This window comes from Pteropus alecto, unplaced genomic scaffold, assembly GCF_000325575.1.
Source record: "Pteropus alecto unplaced genomic scaffold, ASM32557v1 scaffold84, whole genome shotgun sequence".
Taxonomy (NCBI): Eukaryota; Metazoa; Chordata; class Mammalia; order Chiroptera; family Pteropodidae; genus Pteropus; species Pteropus alecto.
This window is the reverse complement of record NW_006434827.1, coordinates 302,817-325,835: the sequence shown is the minus strand read 5'-3', so window position 1 is coordinate 325,835 and position 23,019 is coordinate 302,817. Positions and strand designations below refer to the sequence as shown.

At 35.4% G+C, this 23,019-nt stretch overlaps 1 protein-coding gene across 2 annotated transcripts in view; it reads right to left on the bottom strand.

Moving 5' to 3' along the window:
- Window positions 1-23,019, bottom strand: part of LOC102892335 (contactin-associated protein-like 3) — a 175,939-nt gene that overhangs the window by 61,135 nt on the left and 91,785 nt on the right. For both annotated transcript variants that reach the window (XM_025045398.1, XM_025045399.1), the window contains exons 8-11: window positions 20,825-20,971; window positions 13,695-13,866; window positions 5,464-5,570; window positions 2,495-2,614 (exon numbers count right to left, since the gene is read on the bottom strand). In XM_025045398.1, the coding sequence (XP_024901166.1) occupies window positions 2,495-2,614; window positions 5,464-5,570; window positions 13,695-13,866; window positions 20,825-20,971 (546 nt within the window). The remainder of the gene's footprint in view (window positions 1-2,494; window positions 2,615-5,463; window positions 5,571-13,694; window positions 13,867-20,824; window positions 20,972-23,019) is intronic.

Below are 23,019 nucleotides of genomic sequence, written 5' to 3'. Positions count from 1 at the left end.
ATTACGACAATAAACTACAGACAACCAGGCAATTAGCTCTCAATTATTCCTCTTGGCGGAAAATGTGACTTGACCTCAGCCTTACCAAATCTGCCAACAATCAATTATCAACAAAATAGCTTCTGTCACTGAAACTTAACTCATGTTGGGTGCCACTTGAGATCATTTCTGGTTTGCTATAAATCTCGGAATTTTTCAGTGTATATGGAATCCTACTCATAGGATTAATCTGAGACAAAATGAATAAAAATCTTGAAAAGGTCACAGGTTTCTTTGGTAATTAAGCACATGACTGATAAAAGGGAATGTATTATTGGGATGCCGGAATCTTTATTTAGCTTTCTTTGTTCTTGGCATTCACTTGAGCCATGATAATGAAAGTGAAATGAAGCAGAAATTGAGTAATTTAAATGCCTGTTATATCCACGGGAACCGAGAATATCTAGAAAGTTCCCCTTGACTGTTTTCTCATGTATTTTACTGATCACACATCTTTTAGTAAAAGTAAGTCAATGTATTTATCTCTATGATCACATTGCAATATTTTGGTCAGTTTTTATGATACAAGTACTTGTCTAAAAGACCCAAACACATTGAATCCAATGCAAAGCCCTGAGAGCTCTCACATATTCTGTGCGACTTTGGGAGTTTTCAAGTTGGAAGACATACTGGATCAAATTATAAACCCACTGCCAAAATGCTTAGATTTTGTTTCACATATGAAATGGTAGTAGGTATAAAAACTGCATCAGGATTTTAAGCTACTCAAACCATTATCATAAATTTATCCAAGAATAACACCTTCTTTATGGAAATTGCAACCCTATCAGGGTGACAGGTAGCCATAATAACAGACCAATCACATTATAACTAACTTATAGTTACCTTAGAAACATCTAAGGTTGATTTTTTTCCTGAACATTGTCTCAGAATTTGCAGAGTCAAATTCTGTGGATGTTAAAGTCCCTGCTATTACTACAGATTTCTAGAGTAATACAGAAAGTATCATAAAGAAAGATTGTTCCTTTTCTGTTGGTGAAATGTTATGTAAGCAAGAAGGGGAAGTTGTGGGTACAGATACATATACACATACAAACACACATACACATACACACATATAGACAGAAGAGAGATAAGAATTTGTATCAACTCTCTTAGGGCAGCTGTCATTTACTATAGTGGTGGTTTTGGTCTTTTTGCACTTCTATACATGTAGGCTTAGTTGTAAAATTTAAAAGTGTCAAAGAATTAAAGGACTTGCTTATGATATATATGTATTTATCCATCACATATAATTGGGTTTCTAGAGAAAATAAAATATTACTTATACGTAGTTGCATATAAACATATTACTGCATGAAGTGTGTACACTTTAGGAACATTACCTCCTAGATAAATTCATGTAATTAAAGATTCAAAAGAATACAAATGGATGATTTCATAAATTTAAAAAGTGAATATTCTCCTGTCTTTGGCATTTATTGACATGAACTAAGAAAGTTTATCCTTTTCTGTTTTAGATTAATAAGCAAAGATTTATTGTTAATTTTGCACAGAAAAAGAACATTTCCAGAAAATAATGACACAACTTTTAATCGCCATCTCTTAACTCTTTTAAGACACTATGTTTAATACTTCTGAGCAATCATGTTGTTAGGTAGTTAGTCAGGCATGAGCGGCAGGAGCCGAAGCCCAGCTCTGTAACCATGGAAATTTTCCTTGAAGACCTTCCTTAAGTACCTCCCAGAAATACCTCCCTTTTAGGGTTATAAATTACCCCAAATCCTAGAGCACAAAGGCCATAAAAGCTGTTGGCTAAACCAGCTACAAACACATGCACAGAAAGTACTGCCCTTAATTTCAGCCTCATTATACCATCATTATAATCTCATGACTATGCCTGGAAGTTCATGAATCTAATTATGACAGACTGAATTCTGGGTAAGCACATGAATATTAGGCAAGAAGTTATATAGCAGTCAATTGTCAGTCAAGGTGACATCACATACGGATCATTTAGGACCTCCCATCATGGCCCAAATATAAACAGACCTTCCCATTTCTGCATGGTTACAACATTCCTTGCTGGAGACCCACTCCTCCTTTTGAGGGGTACTATCTTATCTCTTCACCTCCTGAATTCCACAGGGCTGCAGCCTTTCTTAGCACAGCCTGTCTCCTTCTAAAATGTACTTTAAATAAACCTTACTTTTTCTCAATCTCGCCCACCTATAACTTTTTACTGCATTGGTGGAGAAGAACTGAAGAACAACACACAATGCCACCATCCAGTATCCATCTCCTCCTTCTCTCCCATGCCACTGGGGTGACTCTGGATTTCACATTGTCACCAAATGGTGACAATGTTATAAGTACATTCATAATGTAAATCTAAATAAAGTATCACTTAAGTAAATTCTACTTTTCTCACCCTGGTTTTGCAAACAGGCATTTACACGTGTTTTAATTCTCACAATAAAGTTTATTAGCATACCTGTCATGTTGCAATATACAAGAGCCGGTCTCAATGGGCCACTTCCATCTGAGTCGATATAGTAGAGCCCTGAAGAGTTCCCTCTGTGCTTGTGGGCTTCACATGACTGCTCGTAGAGAGCTGCAAAGGACATTGATCTCAGTTAGGGGCTACAATGGGATGGATCCCTCCACATTGTTAATTATGTGACACTCTCATTGTCCCACTGACACTTATTCTGCATTGCTCTCAGGGACATTTTCTCCAAGGTTGTGTTCCCCTGCTTCAATCAGGAAATGTGAAGATTCTGAAGCACAGAGTGAAAGATTTTAAGAGGTATCACTGTGGAGACCTGTGGATTTGTATCCTGCATGCTCTAGAAATAAAATTTTTTCCAAATTTGTGGTAATTGGACTTACTCAGTCTAGTTCTAGTTCAGCCTCACACTATTTAAGCATCTGAAGTGCACTGGCTTAACCACCATAAATGATCTGTTATTATCTAATAATCATGTTGATTTTTTAAATTATTCAGTAATTATACTCTTTTTTTACTTAAAATAATTTACATGTGAAGTACATTTTTTCCAAGAAGGTAAAATTTACAAATCAGCAATTGTTCTTCATTCAATTTTAAGGTTTGTATTTTTAAAAAAATTCCTGAAATGTTTTGAAAATGATTATTTAAGAAAATTAAAATTAAAAAACTTTGCCTATTTCAAATAGTTAAGAAAAACCCAGGGGCAGGGGTAGAAAGATCATTTTTGTTTTTTTTCTTTCCTCATAGAATAAGATTAAAGGAATGTTTGTCTTTTTACAAAAGAAAGCATTCTTTTATTAAATATGGCCAAGTGTCAAACATATTAAGTTAGATTGCCCCAAATCAAAAGCATAGCTATTATCATCTACTCTGATGGACACTTAGGCAATAGGCATTGCTTTCCCTTTATGCTTGCATTTTGGCCACTCATATTTACATCTCTATAAATACATAAACCTGCTCATAATTGCCTAGAAAAGTGTCCAAAGGGATACATACAAATTGATCACAGTATTTATGTTAGGGTTGGGGCTGAAATTGCCTAGAGAACAAGGGTAAAGGAGGAAAGATTGCAAAGAAACTTGCTCTAAATGTAAATGTACACATGAATAAATTGTGTTCCTAGACTAAAAAAGTACATTTAGACCAAAACATAAGGGCTAATCACTTACTATTGATTCAGCAATATCTCACCATCATTTGGTATATCAGTTAGAAAATCACAATAAAGTCAATTCAATTATTAGACAAAATCCAGTTATTAGGGTCACAAAAGAAAGACCCTTATATAATATCTGTCAAGTTTTAAATCAGAGTTACTTGGAACGATGTTTAGATCACAGTTACTGATAACACTTTAGCAAGTATTCCTTAATTATTAATATTCAGTAGGTATTTGCTTTGTATAAGACACTTTGTTAGGAGTGATGGAGGTTGTTATAAGAAACTGTCCCCAATCCTAACTATGACTCTGGCCAAGTCGCTTAGCCTCAGTTTTCCTAGATGTGCAACTCCTTTCAAATGAAGGTTTTCCTTGGTAAATTATTACCTGGCACTGTGATAGTAATAGAGATGCAAGTAGAATTGCTTTGGTTGAACTTATGAGTTGTTTAAGGGATGAGTCACCTCCACTTGTCTGCCAAGAGGCTTCTGGCTCCTCTGTGGATCCCCCTGGGCTGGGGCCCCAGGGTTCTCATCCCAACACCATTGACTGCTACCCTGGGATTCAGTTCCCATAAGGTTGGATACATGGTAGTCCATGATCTGCCTTTCTCCCACACTTACTGTGGAAAAAATTAAATAATTCACAGGAAGAGTTCTTAAGAGTGCATTGTATTTTCCCAGTAGAAAGGATTGAATGTGATAGAATAGGTGAATCTTCATGTCATGCTCTTTCTCTAAAGAACCAAAAAGAGGGGAGGTGCTATGAGAGCAGGGATTCAGAAATGTCAGAAATACACAAATAAAAGAAAACTAAAATGTAAATAAAACAAAAGCCAATAATTAGAAAGCCATGAGAATTTCAGGGGCTCTGTCATAAGCTTCTAGTAGCTAATGAATTAAAAGGTTAATAAAGTTTAGTTAGCTTTAAAATTGAAAGAATAATTCTTCAGAAAAGAGACTGGTGTTCAAAATCGAAAAGATGCAATTTAGAGGTGGTCAAGAGCTCTGGCTGGAAGTTAGCTGTGTGACCTCGGGAAAATGATTTAGTCTCTCTCTTTCCTCAAGTGTAAAATGTAGATAATAACAACATTTATCTTCTAGGGATGTTTCAAGGATTACAGGAGTTGAAAGATGAAGAGACTTAAAATACTGCAGGCATGTGGTAAGTTCCCAGTATGTTAACAATCATCACCACCATCATCATCATCATCAAGAACATCCAGATTGCGTGGGACTTGAACATTTACCTGACTTCTCATTGACATCAAGAAACCCTACCATGGTAGCTCCCATTCGGGCCTTCTGAGACTCTCCTCATTTAATTTTATAAATATTGAGAATCAAAAACTCATCCTCTTTACTTTAGCAGACAGGACTTGAGAACTAAAATTGGGTCCAACTCAAGAAAAAGAACAAGATATAACATCATGAGTTCTCGATTTTTTTTTTTTTTTTTTTTTTTTTTAGGAAACAGTGGGAAATTTTTGCTTTTTACTACATTTTATTATACTTATCTTCCTTGGCCACTTTTTTGTTTCCTTTTTTTTTCTGTCCTATTTGATAAGTGTTTCTGTTTTCTGTTTTAACATAATTAGGAAATGAAATTGATTAAAAATAAACCAGATAGAAATTAGTCTCTTTTGTTTGTTTTAGTTTGTTGTTGTTGTTGTTGTCACATTCTAGCCCATGGTTACAGACACAGACAGATATACACAAAATAATGAAAAAGAAAATAGAGCTACATGAAAATCAAAACAAAAGAAGAAAAAGTGAGGTGTGAGGCTTACAGGAATGGCAGGTCGCACCCTCATAACCAGTGTGTGTGCAGTCACAGGAGAAGGTGTCCCAAGACTGGGAGCATTCACTCTCATGTTCACAGTAGCTGGGCAAACACCTGAAAGAAGACAGACATAACTGCTATTTCCCATATTTGGTCATGATAAAATGTATATCTTAATGATAGTATGTTACAATGAAAGAGGGATAATGACAGTGACTTGAACAGAAAACTTTCATCATGAACAAAAATTGTTGGGTCTGTCATCAAGGTTCCCTAATATATTACCAACCATAGATTAAGAAATCCAATTGTCATGTATTTGTGACTGATAAATTTTCTACACATCTCATTATATCCAAAAATGTGTTTGCTTTTCCACAAGTAAGGCAAGATTAATTTCATACATGACCAGGATATAGACTTCTTGCAATCTCCACAGACAACCACCCACTCTCCTGCCTTTACAGTGCGACTGCAGAGGCTTCCTTTGAGAGGCATAGCCTACTCCTCCATCTTGAATCTAGGAATTAGGACTGAAGACTTAAATGTTTTTTGTTTTGCCCAACATATAATTGAAAAAAGCATAAAACCATTTAGGTAAACCAAATAACCACTTGTGTATCATGAGATTGTGACATCTCACATTAAAATTAAATGTGAAATTTTAATGTTTATTAAGATTTCAAAATTTAACTTAAAAATGTTATCAAATTTTCTTGATTATCAAAAATAAATGCTATCCTCAACAAAGTATTAGCAAAATTGAATCCAACAAAGTATAAAACAGTTATACTACATGACCAAATGGAATTTATTCCAGGTGAACAAGGCTGCTCCAAAATTGGAAGAAATTAATTTGACATTAATGTAATCCATAACATCAATTGGCTAAAGGGAAAAAAAATCATATGGTCATATCAATAGAAGCAGAACAATTATCTGACAAAAATCTAACACTCATTCACGATTTTTTTTTTTTAAACCTCTCAGCAAACTAGAATGCGAGAAACTTCCTCAACTTGATAAAAAACTTCTACGAAAACCTACAACTAACATTATATATAATGGGAAACTAGATGTTTTCCCTTATGACTAGGAATAGAACAGGATTTGCTCTTTCCACTCTTATTCAAACATAATATTGGCAGTTTTAGCTAGTTCAATAAGACAAGAAAAGGAAATAAAAGTTATATAGATTGGGAAGGAAGAAATTAAAGTTTTGTTTATAGATGACATGATTATGTAAAAATCTCAAGGAATCAACAAAATATCCTGTAACTAATAAGTGATTATAACAAGTCTTCAGGATACTTTATTATACATGAATGAACAATTAAAATTTAAAATGAAAAACACACTATGTTAGCACTCCAAAATATGAAACATTAACAAAATATGTACATGATCCTTAAGAGGAAATTAATAAAACTCTGATGAAAGGCATCAAAGAAAATTTAAATAAGTGTTCTTATATTCATAGATAAGAAGACTCAATATTGTTAAGATGTCAGTTCTTAACTTGATCTATAGATTCAACCCAATCTCAGTCAAAATCTCACAAATGACTATGGATATTGGCAAATCGATTCTAAACTTTATATGGAAAGGCAAAATACCCATAATTGCCAACAAAATATTGAAGAAGGAAAAAGTCAAAAGACTGACACTACCCGATTTTAAGACTTACTATAAAGCTATAGTAATCAAAACAGTATGCTACTGGCAAAAGAATAAATAGATCACTAGCACAGAATAGGGAGCCCAGAAATAGACCCACACAAATATAGTCAACTGATCTTTGACAAAGGAGAAAAGGTAATTCACTAGAGTAAAGACAGTCTTTTCAATTAATAATGCAGGAAAAATTAGCCCTTCATTTGCAAAAAAACATATAGACACAAACCTTATGCCTTTAACAAAAATTAACTCAAATTAGATCATAGATCTACATTTAAAATACAAAACTATTAAACCCAAACCCTAGAAGATAAAAGGAGAAAATTGAAGTGATCTTGAGTTTGGCAATGACTTTTCGGATAAATCTACGAAAGAAAAAAATCGGTAATTTGGACTTCATCACAATTAAAAACTACTCTATGAATGACACTGTTAAGAGGATGAGAAGACAAATCCCAAATCAACAGAAAAATGAAAAGATTTTAAAACTATATTAAGAACAAGAGAGGTTCATACAAATGATAAGACCTTTGCTTAGTAGACAGTATAGTGTGTACATGGGGAAGTACACAGAGAGGAACTCACACCTTCTATTTTATTTCAATCTGCTTTCCCAAGGGGATTAATTTGAAAATCAGAAAAAGTCAAACAAACGTCATTAAGAGGAAAGTAGAAAAAATAAAAGATGAAAGAGAACATCAGTCTATTTTCCTTCTCTAATGGTAGACAAATTATACTCCCAGACACTGCAATTTCTGTAGATGAAACCCATTAACTATTTTGTCCTTCTTTGTAAAAACATGGAAAATCTTAGCTGTTAATAAAAACTGAAAACAAGCTAATTTACTTTTAGTTAAAAATACACACATATACACACACGCATATATTTTTTTTTTACAGTTGGTATACAACATTATAAGTTTCAGGTGCACAATATAGTGATTAGACATTTACATAACTTACAAAGTGATCATCTCAATAAATCTAGTACTCATCTGACACCATACATAGTTATTACAATATTATTGACTATATTCCTTATGCTGTACTTTATATTCTCATGACCATTTTGTAACTACCAATTTCTATTTCTTAATCCCTTTCCCTTTTTCATCCACCTTCCCAACCCCTCCTGTTTTCCTGGCAAGATCAACTATGCACAGTGAGGTCCAGATAGTAAGAAAACTATCTGTAGTAAGAAACTATGTAGTAAGAAAACTAAAATGTCAGTGTGCATGCATGCCTGTGCATGTTTCACCTGACTTGAATATAGCTCCACTGCCAGAGATCTGGGATGGATGGGGAGCTGTGAGCCCAGCACACTTATACCCAGACGAGGTAGGCTCAGACTGAATGAGTTTCCATACGAAGGAAAGTTATGACGCCTAAGCACCCTGCCTGGGCCAGGTCCCTTCAGGATTTAAGGAGGATGTTGACCAGAGTTGATGTGGAGGAGGGCAATCAGGACTGGGATAGTGCTGAACTCCTTGACCTTGAAAAATTGCTAAGAAAACAAAAGCTTGAGCCTGGAAGAAAGCAACTTCAGGCAATTCATCAGGTACTGAGAGGGCTGTGAGTGGTAGAGGTGTCCAGATGCATTCAAAGCAACAAAGAAAAATTCAGATTAATGAGTAGAAATTTGGTTGCAGCAGATGACATCAATGAATCATCTGGTGAATGGGCAAGGGTGCTGTTCTAAAAAGACTGAATAAAAGTAGGATTCTCTTCTCCATGATAAGGGGAAAAAGAGATCCTTGCTTTGAGATGGGAGCACCAGTAGACATCATGCTTAAGGTTCTTTTCAACTTTAAGAATCTATGATCCTCAAGATATCTTAAGATTTTTTTTAAATCTATTAATTAATTAATTAATTTTTAACATTTTATTTTTTCTCCCTCCCCCTCCCCTCTGGTAACTACTAGTTCATTGTCCATGTTCATGAGGCTCTGTTTTTTTGTCTTGTTCATTTGCTGCTTTTAGATTTATATCCCACATATAAGTGATATCATGTAATTTTCAACCTTTTCTGTCTGGCTTATTTCGCTTAGTATGATTATTTCAAGGTCCATCTATGTTGTTGCAAGTGGCAGTATTTCATCTCTTCTTATGACTGAGTAATAGTTCATTGTATATATGTACCACTGCTTCTTTACTCCGTCTATATCCCCCCTTCCCCCACCTCCTACTCTCTGGTAGCCACTAGTCCATTGTCCAGGTCCATGAGTCTCTGTTTGTCCTGTTTACTTGTTGCTTTTAGGTTTATAAACCTAAAAGTTTATATATAAACTTAAAAGTTGAACATATAAGCGATATCATGTAATTTTCAACTTTTTCTGTCTGGCTTATTTCACTGAGCATTATTATCTCGAGGTCCATTCATGTTGTCACAAATGGCAATATTTTATCTTTCTTATGGCTGAGTAATATTCCATTGTATATATGTACCACAGCTTCTTTAGCCAATCATCTATCATAGGACATTTCAGTTGCTTTTATGTCCTGGCCAGTGGAATAATGATTCTATGAACATATTTGTGCAAATATCTTTTTGGATATGGGTTTTCAAGTCTTTAGGGTAAATATCTAGTAGAGGGATTGCTAGCGATGTTGAGCATCTTTTCATATATTTGTTGGCCATTTGTATGTCCTGTAGGAAGAAGTGTCTGTTCAGGTCCTCTGCTCATTTTTTGATTGGATTGTTTTTTTTGTTTTTTGTTTTTTGTTTTTTTTCGTTATTGAGCTGTATGAGTTCTTTGTATATTTTGTATATTAGACTCTTATCGGAGGCATTGCTTACAAATATATTTTTCCATGTGAATGGTTGTCTCTTTACCTTGTTGACAGTTTCTTTTGCTAAACAGAAGCTTTTTAGTTAAGATGTCTTAGGATTTAATAACAGAACCTCTTTCCTCTGCCACTTCAAAATTTGTGTTTCTCCTCCATCACTCTTCCATTGAGTGATACTAAACTTTATCCAGCTGCTCAATCAGATCCTGAGGGTTATCTTGTCTCCTCCCTCTCCATCAACCTTCAGCTATACAATGTATCGACTTATGATTCTGTTCACCAAATATCTTATAATTTATCCATGTTTTCCTATTCCCTTGTTCAAGCCATCATCACTTCTCACATAAGCAAGGTGACTCTTACTTGTCCCCCTGGCCTCTGATCATACATGCTCTCTCTCTCAGCTGCCCACACCCAAATCATCTTCCATTTGTGGTCAGAGTCTTGCACAGGTGACTTCATAGCTTCAAGCCATTCAGTGGTCTCCCAGAGAACTTACAACAACATTCATATTTCTTCTTGGCTGCAAGGCCTCTACAGTGTAGCCCCTGCTCAACTAGGTAGTCCCATCTTTTGCCACGCCCTGCTCCTTCTCAATTTCAACACCATCCATCCTTGAATGGGTCAGGTTCATGGCTCCACTTCAGGCTGGGCATAAGGATGTTCCTTCCACTAGATGTCCTGGTCCTCTCTCACTTAACTGACTTACCCACCTCTTGCCCTTTCTTCCTGATAGTCCCTTCTGTCCTGATACAAACCAGGCGTCCCTCCCTCCTACGTGTCCCACAGCCCATTTGCAACTTCCACCTCAGTCTATTTACTAGTCTATAGCAGAAATCGAAAAATTCTTTCTGTAAAGGGTATAAAATATATAACATATATTTTAGGCCTTGAGAGTCAAACAATCTCTGTTGCAACTATTCAACACAGACATTACTACAATGACGGGTATGGTCATGTACCAATAAAGTGTAATGTACAAAAGCAGGCAGCAGGCCAGTGGCCTGTGGGCTATACTCTGTCAATCTCTAGTCTATAGCAAAGTCATAGAGTTTTGGCAGCAGTGGTATTTCAAATTGTGTTCAGCAGAAACCCCTGGGGCTGAAGGGTAGCTTGACCCACCCAAGCAGGGCTCATCCCTTTTAATATTTGTTTGAACAAATCACTTCTTGTTTTCCTTTTTAACACATTAGAACTCTCTAAAATCACACTTGAATAGATTAGGTTCTTTTTAATAGATTAAACATAACTACTCTATGATGAAAATAAAGAATACCATAATTTACCTAAAAATATTTGGACATAAAGTTTTTTTAGAAAAATCAATTAAAACTTTAGGATCATAGTAATCGATTTTCTTCTAATGTAATTTTCTATTAACAAAAGATGTATAGTACACAATGTTACATTCAGCATCTAGAATGTTAATGCTGGACCAAAGGCCACTGAAGTAGGAAAAGTGGCCCCATCAGCAGAGTCCATGCCAAAGGGTGTACAAGGTGGCATTTATGTGAGCTAAAAAGGAACCTGAAAAAACAGAGTTATATGACATGAGACCCTAATGTCCAAAATGCAATTGGTAGGATCCCTCCTTGTCACAACCTTGTCCCCAAAGCCTGGTCTCAAGGCCCAGGCTGCCTCCCCTATAAAGTGTTATCAGGAGCCACTGGAAGACAGCGCCATGTGGATGAGCCCTCATGTGGCTCAGGAAGGTTTCCTCTGTTCCCACTGGAGTTCAAACATCTTTTCATAATCTGCAGTGTCCTTTGGGCCAGAGTGCTACTATGTATCATGATTTACTAATTTTTGTGCCCAATGGATATAAGTTATAAAACCACCTGCATTTTAATAATAAATCTTGGCTTCAACTGAGTACATTTGGACTTGCTCTGGGCAGACAGAACAGTGGACTGGGGGACAGCCAGGCACAATGCAGATCATCCAAAGAGAGCCCAGGCGTGGATGTTTGCTTTGTCAAGTTTTTTAAGCAAATCTATTTCATGGTGCATTGAACATGTGGTTGGGAGGTGTGACCTAAAGGGCTAAGAAAAAATGAACACTTTTAGTACTAAGAGAAGTGGAGCCTATGGACATGTTTTTGGGGGTAAATCATAAAAAATTATAATTATTGACTATATAGGTCATACTGATATAATGATAACTATTTTCATACCCATTTACAGAGTTACCATGAACCTCAGTATTAAAGAAGATAATATAATATCTTAGCTGTCTCCATAGAATGATGCATATTTTTGAAAATCTCTTTTAGATGTCATAAGGAAAACTTTTCTATTTTGATGAGATATGTACATACATGTATACATCCACACACATAAGTAAATTATACATACATTCTTTTTTTTTTTTTGGCTAAAAGACTTTATGCACAAAGGGGCGACATGGATTCTTTATGTAAGAAAAATTTTTGTGAGAAAATTCTCTGGGCACTAAAATAACTTTCTATGAGCTTCATGACTGAACTGACAACCTGGCCACCTAAACTGACAAACTGGTCAGTGATCTGTGATCCCTAACCCTTCCAACCTAATGAAGGCCATGGATGGGGAGCTGTACCCTATCTCTAAACCTCCTCCCGATACCAAGATTCAGGATTCCAGAGCTGGCTGCAGTTATAATTTACAAATGATGTGGCAAAAAAAAAATTCATAATCTGAATTTAGAATTAAGAGTTTTTGACAAAATTCTTCGAATCTTTTTTTTTTTCCCCTACAAATGAATAGAATGTGAATATATAAAGATGAACATCTGTGTTAAAGAAATCAAGTTCTTATGAGTCAATATTTCATGTACTGGGAATTTATGGTTTTCTAATGCATTGCTACATTGCATTTGTGACTTGTAATTTATTGGATATGACATGGAATTTCAATTAGTGTTATATTTGGAATAGATTTACTCCACAAAGTACTCTGCAAAGTATAAACTTTGAAGAGTTCACCATATATGGATGTGTGAGAGTGTATGGAGTGTGTTCATTTAGTCAACATAAAAGTAATGCATTCCTACTGCAGGGAAGTCAGACATAACACTCACAGAAAAATACGCTAATGTGTTATGGCTAAGCCATCACTTTTAACCAAAATAACTTAAAAATTAGCATGACCAATGAGATAACCTGAGTAAAGTTACAATACTTTGCAAGTTAAAATGTTATTGTTTTACATCTTTGCTTTCCTTATTTTCTTCAATGAACTAGCACTATGCTCAGTACTGTGGTGACTGGGTGCTCTCCATTCTTTATTGTGTTATATAGCATCACTAGAAATCCCTGAAGCTTCTACCTTTCCCAAAGAAAGAGTTATTTTTAATTTTCACTGTAGAAAAGGTAATGTGAGGTGAATCCAGCTGACCATACATGATTTTGATTTACTGGTTCTCAGTGTTCTATTTCTCTTTAGAATAATCTGTTTTGTGCAATAGTAGAATTTTAAAAAGCACTTTAAAATACTCATCAGTATTTATACTCATCAATAATGATAGTAGCAATAACAATATTCCATAAGAATTAATAGCTTGGAGGCATACTCATAAAAATTTGTCTCCTAAGAAAATATCATTTGAAAGGAGCAATTGTTTAAAATTAAAAATATTGGTTTTTGGTTTTCAGTGTAAATTTAATTTTTCCCTGTGGAATAGATATCAGGAACAGAGAAGGAGCAAGAAGAAAGTGCACTTTTCCAGCTGTTTGTTTTTAATCTACTATCAAAAAATTAAAAACAGCCATGTTAAAATGATATGAGATCACCTTACCTGTCTGTGAGGCCACAGGAGTCTATCTGGAGGTCATGAAAACTCCCCAGTGTCCCCTGCTGTACTGAGATGGGATCCACCACCTTGTCTCCAATGGAAATGAGCCTCAAGCAGCCCTGAAAACCCCCCACGGGACTTCCACATCCAGAGCCAGAGCTGTTGCTGGGACAGCCTGAACAAACACGGAGACAAACACAGGAGAAAATCAACAATTATGACAAAAATATTGCACAGTGCTTCTGCAAGATGGTTGCCTCCCCTTGTTTTTGGACAGACACTTGAGGTGAGAATTCCTACACCTTTTGTTAGGGTCACTACTATTCATGGATGGGGTGGCAGAGAACTGACAAGAATAAAAGTTGTTGATATTAATAAAGTATAAAAACAGCAACTACAGTTGGGAAAAATAAGAGAAACATAAGATGTAAAATACTACTAACAGAGTTGCTGCATATTAAATTTAAGCAAAGCTTAATTTCTTTTTCGAAAGCACACATAAGAAATCACTTCTTTTAGCATGATGCTAAACTAGATGAACTAGAAGGCATGTAATAGTAGAGTCAGAAAAAATTATAGGCATAATGGAACTTGCTATATTTAAAGTGTTTAAAAAATTTTAATTGAAAATCGACCCAAATAACCGTCATTCATCTGAAATACACGTTACAAATTTACTCTGCATATGTGTTTGCACGCGCATATTTAAAAACACTTTTGGTAATAAATAATCTAAGAAATCTAAGAGTAATTAATACTTTTCTAATATTTTTTGAATTAGGCACTTTGCTCAAATATCTTACAACATTAATACACAAAAAAATTAGCAAGTATCTCACAATGATATGACTTTGCAAATAATGGAGATAGCATCATGGAAAATTCCATTAAAAAAGGAATGGGCTTTGAGTATTTTCAATAATGAAAGTTATCTTTTACAAATTCTGCTTCAGTCATTAACTGGTTTGCTTTAAGTTACAAGCCACAATTCCTATATAGTGGTTTTATTTTCTCCCCATGGGCTTCCTAAGAAGGTAATGTTCTTATAACAATTATGAGCAAGGGCATGGCTTTGAAATCAAAATCAAAGCAAGATCAGGTCCAGAGACACCTCCTTCCCACATGTGAGGTCAGCAAAGTCTTGAGTACTCTCCCTCCACTCCTAAATTAGCCTCTAAAAGATTCACTCTAGATCTGAATACTGCAAGATGAGCAATGTAAATGGGGAGAATTGCTAAGTTAAGAAAAGAAAATGCTGTCATCGGAAATGCTTTATTAATGGCAATGATTGAGAGAAAGAGTGGACACTTGTTCGGATCCATACACCTGCACCTCTTTTCAAGACTGAAGCAGGGGACCTTCCCAGAAACTGCCCTGGCTGAAGGGAGCTGACTCCTCCTCCCCACAGATGCCAGTGTTTAAAGATGTAATGAAGTGATGCAATACAGTGACCCACACCCATTTTCTCAACTGGGATCTCCCTGAAGGGTAGCCCTGATTCAGAGCCTCCTGTAGGCTCTTCTGAGGCTTCTGCTGCAACTGCATGGCAGCTCATCTTGTCCCTGTGTTCATCCCATCTGCTCTCAACCTTCCAGGAGTTTCTGCCGAAAATCAACCCCACTAAACTGTCCACATGCAAATCCCCATGCAGAGGCAGCTTCCTGGGGAACTCAACCAGCAGGAACACAGAATGAAATCACAAAGCATTTATTTTATTGAATACTTTATTTTCATATGCAAACATGAAGTAAGCACAGTATTTTAAGTAATTAATATTGCTTTAATTCCCCAAAATCATGAACTAAATTTTATGCATCATATGAAATTTAACAATTTTATTTATTGTTTGCCTTATAAAATTGTTTCATTTATATCCTTTGCAGAACTGTTTTTTAACTTGTTAGACACAATGTCTTAATTACTCATCGTTTTGCTTTGTATTTTCCAATCATTTAAATATTAAGGAATTCTTATGTTAATATGTATAGCTTGGGGCTTGAGGTTTTTTGATAAGGTTCTGATTTATAAAATCAAATTGAATAATCTTATAAAGTAAAGTTTTGGCCATTGTACTTATGTGTTTTTCATTAATCTCTCTTTGAACTTTTATTGTCCATTCAGCGGTGCACTTTCAAAGAGTAGGAACAGAAGATCCAGCCTCTTTGTATTCCTGCATAATGGATCCTAGCTTTCTACCTAATAATTTTCATAAAACGCACATAGTTCTTCTTTATCCTTTTTTTTTTTTTTTTTTTGGTGCTCAAGTCTTTAATGCTTTGTATTTCTGAAAAATAAAATCCAAAACAGGTCAAGGTCTGCATCAGTTTAAAACCATTGTTGGGACCAATGAAACCTTATAAATTGACTCTATGAGTCTGACGTTTCAAATTTAATGTTACATTATAAAGAACTATTTAATGCAACAGCTCTCCTTCACCATTTTCTTGCTTTATGTGAAAATGCACACATTTCAATTTGGAAGAGAATTTCTGAATGTATGGATAAATTGGGAGAAACTTGCTATATCTTTACAACCTCTACTTATAGCACTTAGTAGCTAAGAACAGTAGGATAAAGAATGAGGAACATTAAGTCAATAAATAGTTTTGTGGAATTGCTATTATTCCTTTTCTGCTTATCTTGCTTTTCTCCAGATCACAAGCCTCAAACTCATCCAAAATACAATGCAATATCTTATTATTTCTGCTAGGAACAAAACTAAACCAAATCCAGTAGTCACAAGGAAAACTTTCTGAAACAGGAACTTTAAATAAGGAAAGGTAAAATCACTGAGTGCTTGACCTGAGAGAGGTCAAGAAGCAAAGGGTACCATGGCCCTGGACAAGCTCAGGCAAGGAGATACTCATTCATTCATTAAGAAGATGACCCCAAAGTTCTGATGGCCAAATGGGGCTTTGATCTGATTTGGGACAGTACATGCTTACTGCTAAGTTAATGAAACATACTCATTACTACTGAAAGACTCAGTGCTTTAAGTACCTCTGAGGATGACAGGGAAGCAGTCGCTTTGTGTCACTGTACCAAAATGGGTCATCAGGTTAGACTTTATTACAAAGTGATCACAGGTTCACTGGCTTGCTAATGTTTTATGCAAGAACACTTGGGGGATTCTGAATATAATTTAATATTCTCCAATTCTTCAGGTCAAGTATGCTATTGAATAGTACAAGATTCCATAAAAGAGAATTTATTAAGAGTTTAATTTTCCACTATCCTTAATAGCAGGCACCAAAACTCTGAGTACAATACGCTATAGTGAAACTGCTCTTGGGAAAACAATTTATGAAAAAAAAAGAAGTTCAGACTGGGAAAAGGAGAAGAAAAAAAAAAAGAGAGAGAGATATCTAAATCACAGAGTTCTAGTGGGACATATAAAAATGCTGCTATTCTGTCAGTGGACCCTTCTCATGGTAAGAAAACCACGCTCTGAGACTGCCAGGCCAAACCAGAATACAGACTTCCATGTGGCCAAAGTCCTGGTTTTGCCTGCTGTTCTGTCATAATTATTGGCATCACCTACTTTATTACTTAAGAGTCTTGATTTGGACAAGAAATTATATAGTCATTTTAACTGTAATATCAAGACATACTAGTCTGTTTTTATGCTAAAGTATTGCAAAATAGTTTATTGACTGTATAATAATGTAATTGAGAAGTTGGAGTTGAACCTCCATCAGGAAAAACAATGAAAGAAAAGAGTGTCTCAGAACGTGGGGTATTGATTTCTTTGAAGAATCAAATATCATTAACTGACTTTTACCTAGAGGACCCAGGAATATTAATTTTTTAATCTCGATATTGCTACAGAGCATGGATTGGATAAAGTGAATTGCCTTGTCACCATCATACATATTCTGGTACTGACAGACATTAATTAAGAAGATAATTAAACCAGTGGAGACACAGACACAGGCTACCCTTGGGACTGGATAAAATAACTCTAATACTGAGGTTTTGGGAATGGAGTTTCCACTCAAGTTTCAACTTCCCTGCCCCACTTTATCCAGAACAGAACTGGAAAGTCCAATGCACTGTGGAAGCAGTGGGGCCTTGAGCAAGGGAGTCTTGACCTGTGCATAAAACTTGTCAATATAATAAATCTACTGAGGACCAGCGCTCCATGTCCACTGATCCTAGACCTGCCTCTCCTGACTTTTCTTAAGTAAAAATAATATCCACATTTTTATTTAACATCAGTAAATCAAACTGTTTTGGTTTTGTTTGTTTTATTTTGGTGAAGGCATAATTTGAGTTTTAAAAATAATATACATTGTTTTCCAGGAAAAAAGTCACTGTTATGTTGACATAAGACATACAGTTGACTGAATTAGTTTGAATCAGTAGCTGAAACCATTAGTTTGAATCAATAGCTGAAACCTCTATAGCTACGCATATAGAGGTCACTCTAAGTTTATACCCTAAGAATGAAGTGCTGTGATTACAAGTTCTCACACTGTTTTTGACAGTGCCGATACACAATTACAATAGAAAAATAGGAAAGCTGTAATAAAGAAAAGTCATTGTGTTCTCTCAGATGATGCTTAAACTTTAGGAACACTGCTTCTTATTGGAAATTACATTAACAAGACAGTTTTCCTGCATATCAACACAATTTTATGAAAATACATCAAAAATGTCGATTAGGCCTTCTTCAATGAATTGCCTCCAGATCTCCAGGATTCCTTCACAGATGCTAATGGAGCCCACGGCAGGATCTATGTGTACAGCCAACATGACTTCTGTGTGCTCTTGGGCATTCATTCAACCTAACAATCACAACATGTCACTAAAACTATAGTACATGATTGTTTCATTAAATTGACCAAACATATTAGGAAAATCAGATAGCTTATGCATAAAGAAAGTTTAAAAATTACTGGCAAGATGATTCTTAGCAGCTGTACAACAATATTTATAACATTTTTTATAATAGCAGTAAAGAACTGGGAACAATCAAAATGATATCAACAGTAAGATAGGATGGTAGAATAGATAAATAAAACATGGTATAATGTGCATCAAAAACCATACTTTGAAGATTAACTTTAGCTATTCTTATTCACATGGCTAGATCTCAAAAACTACTGTAGAACCATAAAAAAAATGATTCACGAAAAATTGCATCAGTATTATCCACTTTATAAAGTTAAAAGCAAGGAAACACAACATATATTTTTAAAGTTACCTACATATATAGATTTGGATATATGTAGGATATTTGGGGGGTAAGTGAATGAAACAGATTTTATGGTTACCAATAAAATCTGTTTCATTCACTTACCCCCCGAATATAAAACAAAATAAATATTAGTAAAAAGAAAATAAAGTTGAGTGATAACAGATTCTAGGGGAAAAAGGGAAACTTCATGGATATTATCATGGTTAATTTTGTAGACAAAGGATGAGCCCATATATATTCTTTTAAGAAACATTAGTAGGATTTTAAAAAAATATTTGCATATGATCTATTTCATAGTAACAACTGATTCATACCATGCCAGCATGTAAATATTTATAGAAAATACTTTCTCTCATGTGGCTGTGCAATGCATATTCTAAACATGTAGAATATTCCAATATAAAAGATGATTCTGTGACTTGAATAGTATTTTTTATTGTTTAGTGCAAATTAAAAAGTAGCTTATTTTGTATCATTAAATAATATAGCAAGGATTTTTCTTCCTATCCCTTTTAGTGCTTCAAAATCTTTTATCTTTCAAATTATAGCTCTTGGATAAATACTTTTTTTAGCTTTGAAGAAATTTGTTCCTCTGCAGAACTATAAAATCCATCGCAAATGTAAAGGTTTAAAATACTACCTGGGTCAGAAATGTACCACAGTTAGGGAGCAAAGGTAGCAAACAATTTGATCTTAATGCTGCTGGCTGGGCTCCAATTTTCACAGTGATGTCTGCTTTAGGGGACTTGAAAGATTGAACGCCCCAATTCAAGGTTTGTGTGCTAATTGTCAATTCTTAGGGAGGATGTTACACTTTCTTGTTGGGCTATTGAGCTATCTCTACCATGATTCCAAACTTATGTTTGAAAGAAGCAGCTGTAAAAATCAAAACAGGAATAATATCAAAGAGGACTTGAGCCAAGATCAGAAATAACCTGACAATTATAGCTCTAAGCTTCCACTGGCACAGAATTTCTCACTTGAATGCCCCAGGGATGGAGACTTATTACCCCTAGGAGCTCTCCTCCCTGGCTGAGTAGATCCTGAACAGACCAGAACTCAGGTCCACTGGGCAGGTAAACACTCCATGTAAAAGGGTAAACAATCCAGGGGAGGTAGCCTGCTACGGCCTTGATAAAATGCATCACAAAGCAATAGCCATCAAATCAATCTCTCCCTTTGTTGTAAATAATGATGCCCTTCTGTACAGACAGTAGGAATAGAATGTTTCTTAAACTGTAAAGTGTAACACAAGACATGGGGATCTTGGTGAAATGCAGATTCTCATTCAGGAGGTCAGGGAGGCTGTGTCTGCTTTTCTAACAAGCTTCCAGCTGATGCTAATGCTGCTGGCTCATGGGCCACACTTTGAGTAGCCAGGCTCCAGGCAGAAAAGGAGTCAACAGATAGAAGAACACCAACACGCAGCAATCAAATTGACAGGTACACGCTGGTGAAAGTTATAAAAGCCATTTGTCATGAGGACAATTCCCTATAGCAAAGTACTAAAGATAAGAAATAGAGAACAATGATCCTCAACCTTGCCTACACACAGAATCACCTGTAGAGCATTAAGAAACCTGTGCCCGGGCCTCAGGACCAATTAAATCAAGATCTCTGGGGACAGAGTCAGGCACCGGTATTTTTGAAGGTTTCCAAGTGACTGTGGTATGCAGCCTAATTGAAAACAAATCCTAGATTTAAAACCAGTCTTATATTATATGCATATTTCAACAAGGTTACCTAGTAGATTTATACTTTAGGTCCTAATTTATCATATTTATCCACTCAACATTTCCATTGATTATAACCAAAAGAGAAAAATCATTCTTCAAGTTTAATTTTCTTTTAAAGCTTCCAGTTGTTTTAGAAGGCAGGAGCTGGAATGATAAATGTGGTTTGGTTACCAATAAAATCTGTTTCATTCACTTACCCCCCAAATAATAGGTGTCGCCCAAATCAATCTGCCTACTCAGAGTGTGAGCCACGGATGCTGCTGCACCATCCACCATCACACTCAGATGATTCCCTTTATCAAATAAGGACACAGAGTGCCACTGCCCATCATTCAATTCAGCACCTGGAGGTAAACAAAATGGGTTCGAAGAGATTTATATAGAGCCTATAGATGCTTCTAAACAAGGCAAATGCTTGAAAAAAGTATGGTGTAGATCATTTGACCACCTGCCAAAGGTGAACTGACCTGAAGTCCACCTAGATCATCTAGCTGGCTGGGGCACTGGAGCACGCACAGATGCTGAGGACAGCTGTGGCCTTAGAAAGATAGGGAGAGGCTTAGGACAGATGTGGCTGAGGGGTTCTAAGGAGGCAATTCAGTGATGTGTTATGCTGATCATTTTTACCTAGGAGGAAGGTGCTGCCTATGTCACTCAGAAGAGGGGCTTGTGTAAATTTTGTGGTTGCTCAGAGTCCTTATGTCTGACCCACTAGTTATGGACAGGTCATTCTGGTTCTTATTATATTTTAACAAAAGTTATTAGGTTCAGTTGAGAATATTATAGCCTAGCCCCAGGGCTATATTTTACTTTCTCATTACTCAATTAAGTCAGAAAAGTTCAGATAGAAAAGAAAGGAAGAGAAGAGCAAAGAAAGAAATCAGAATAAAAGGGGTGAAGAGGAAAGAAGAGTGGATAGTTTGAACATTCTGCCTCAGAAAAGTACAATATTATTTTCTTCCAGTACTAGGGCCTCAAGAGAATAGAATTTCCATGATGGACACTGAACAGTCCTAAAATAATAAAATATTTCTAGTTACATTGAATATCTGTCTCAAGAAATTAATATTTTGAGATGTCGAGAAGTACAGATATTTTCCAAAATTGTGTTATAAAAATAAAAACTTTACTTTTGGGAATTGTCATTGTCTATAACAATCTTAGTAGACTATTTAGAAAAAAACATATTATCAGTCTTTAAAACTAACGATATTAAGTATCAAAAAATGAAAATTCATTGAACAAAATGTAAAGTTAAAAAAATGTTACGTTAAGTGTATGTGTGTGTGTTTTTACCTACTCAAGCATTGTATAAAAATGGAATGAGATTGATGGGAAATGTTCTTAAATATTAACCTTAATTTTTGTATGAGGAAACTGTGTTTGTTTTCATTTTATGTCATTTTTACATTTTCTGTATTTTCCAAATTTGATACAGTGTGCTCCAGCTATTGCTATATTATTTTTAAAAACCAGTATTAATCCCTCCTAAAGCAGTCACTATCTCTTGAATCCCAAGGTTAAAAAAAAAACAACAACTTTGTTTTTAAAGTGACGGAGCTAGGAATGGTCACATGGTTGAATTGTTGACTAGCTACCAAATGTGCCTGACTCTAGCATCTCTTACAGACTCACCTCTCTCTCTCTTTCTCTATATCTACCTACCTACTTATCTAGTATATAGTTATATTTCATGGGAGAACTTGCAGAAAGCACTTCAGAATACCTCCTTGAATCTGTAAGAGATGTCATTTGCCTATATAATAAAAAACTGTTTTAAGTAAAATTTGTTTTTCTAATTTAAAAATAAAATTCCTGCATTTATATCCAATTTTTAATATCTATCTTTTATAATTCTTAGCCTTCGTTTTTCTTTAGTATTCTTTCAACTCTTTCTGCTTTTGATGAAAGGATGCCCTGTTTCCCAGGCAACACTACTGTCAAAGAATGATGGAGAACAGAGAGTAGATTTGTATTTGATTTGTGCTACCAGGAAGATAGTCCTTGTACCACACCCATCCAGCCTTTTGAAAGGCCTCAATCTGGGACAGGGTGATGGTTGCAGGACTGGCTTTGAAATAATAATAGCTAAAAGTTATTATTACTGAACATCCATACTGTGCTAAGTATTTATATGTATCATATCACTGAATTCTCACCATAACTCATACTAGTGTCATTTTAAAGATGAGGATCCCGAGACTTTGGGAAAACAATCTGCCATCAACTGGCACATTACAGAGACAATCCAGAATGGGCCTGGGGGCTGAGTCCTCTCACTCACCTGCCCACCTGCTTAAGTCAAATAATTTATTCTATTAACCACAACTATAGCAGTAGAGACTGTTTGGAAATGGGTAGAATTGTATCTTTTCTTATATAAAGGGAACTC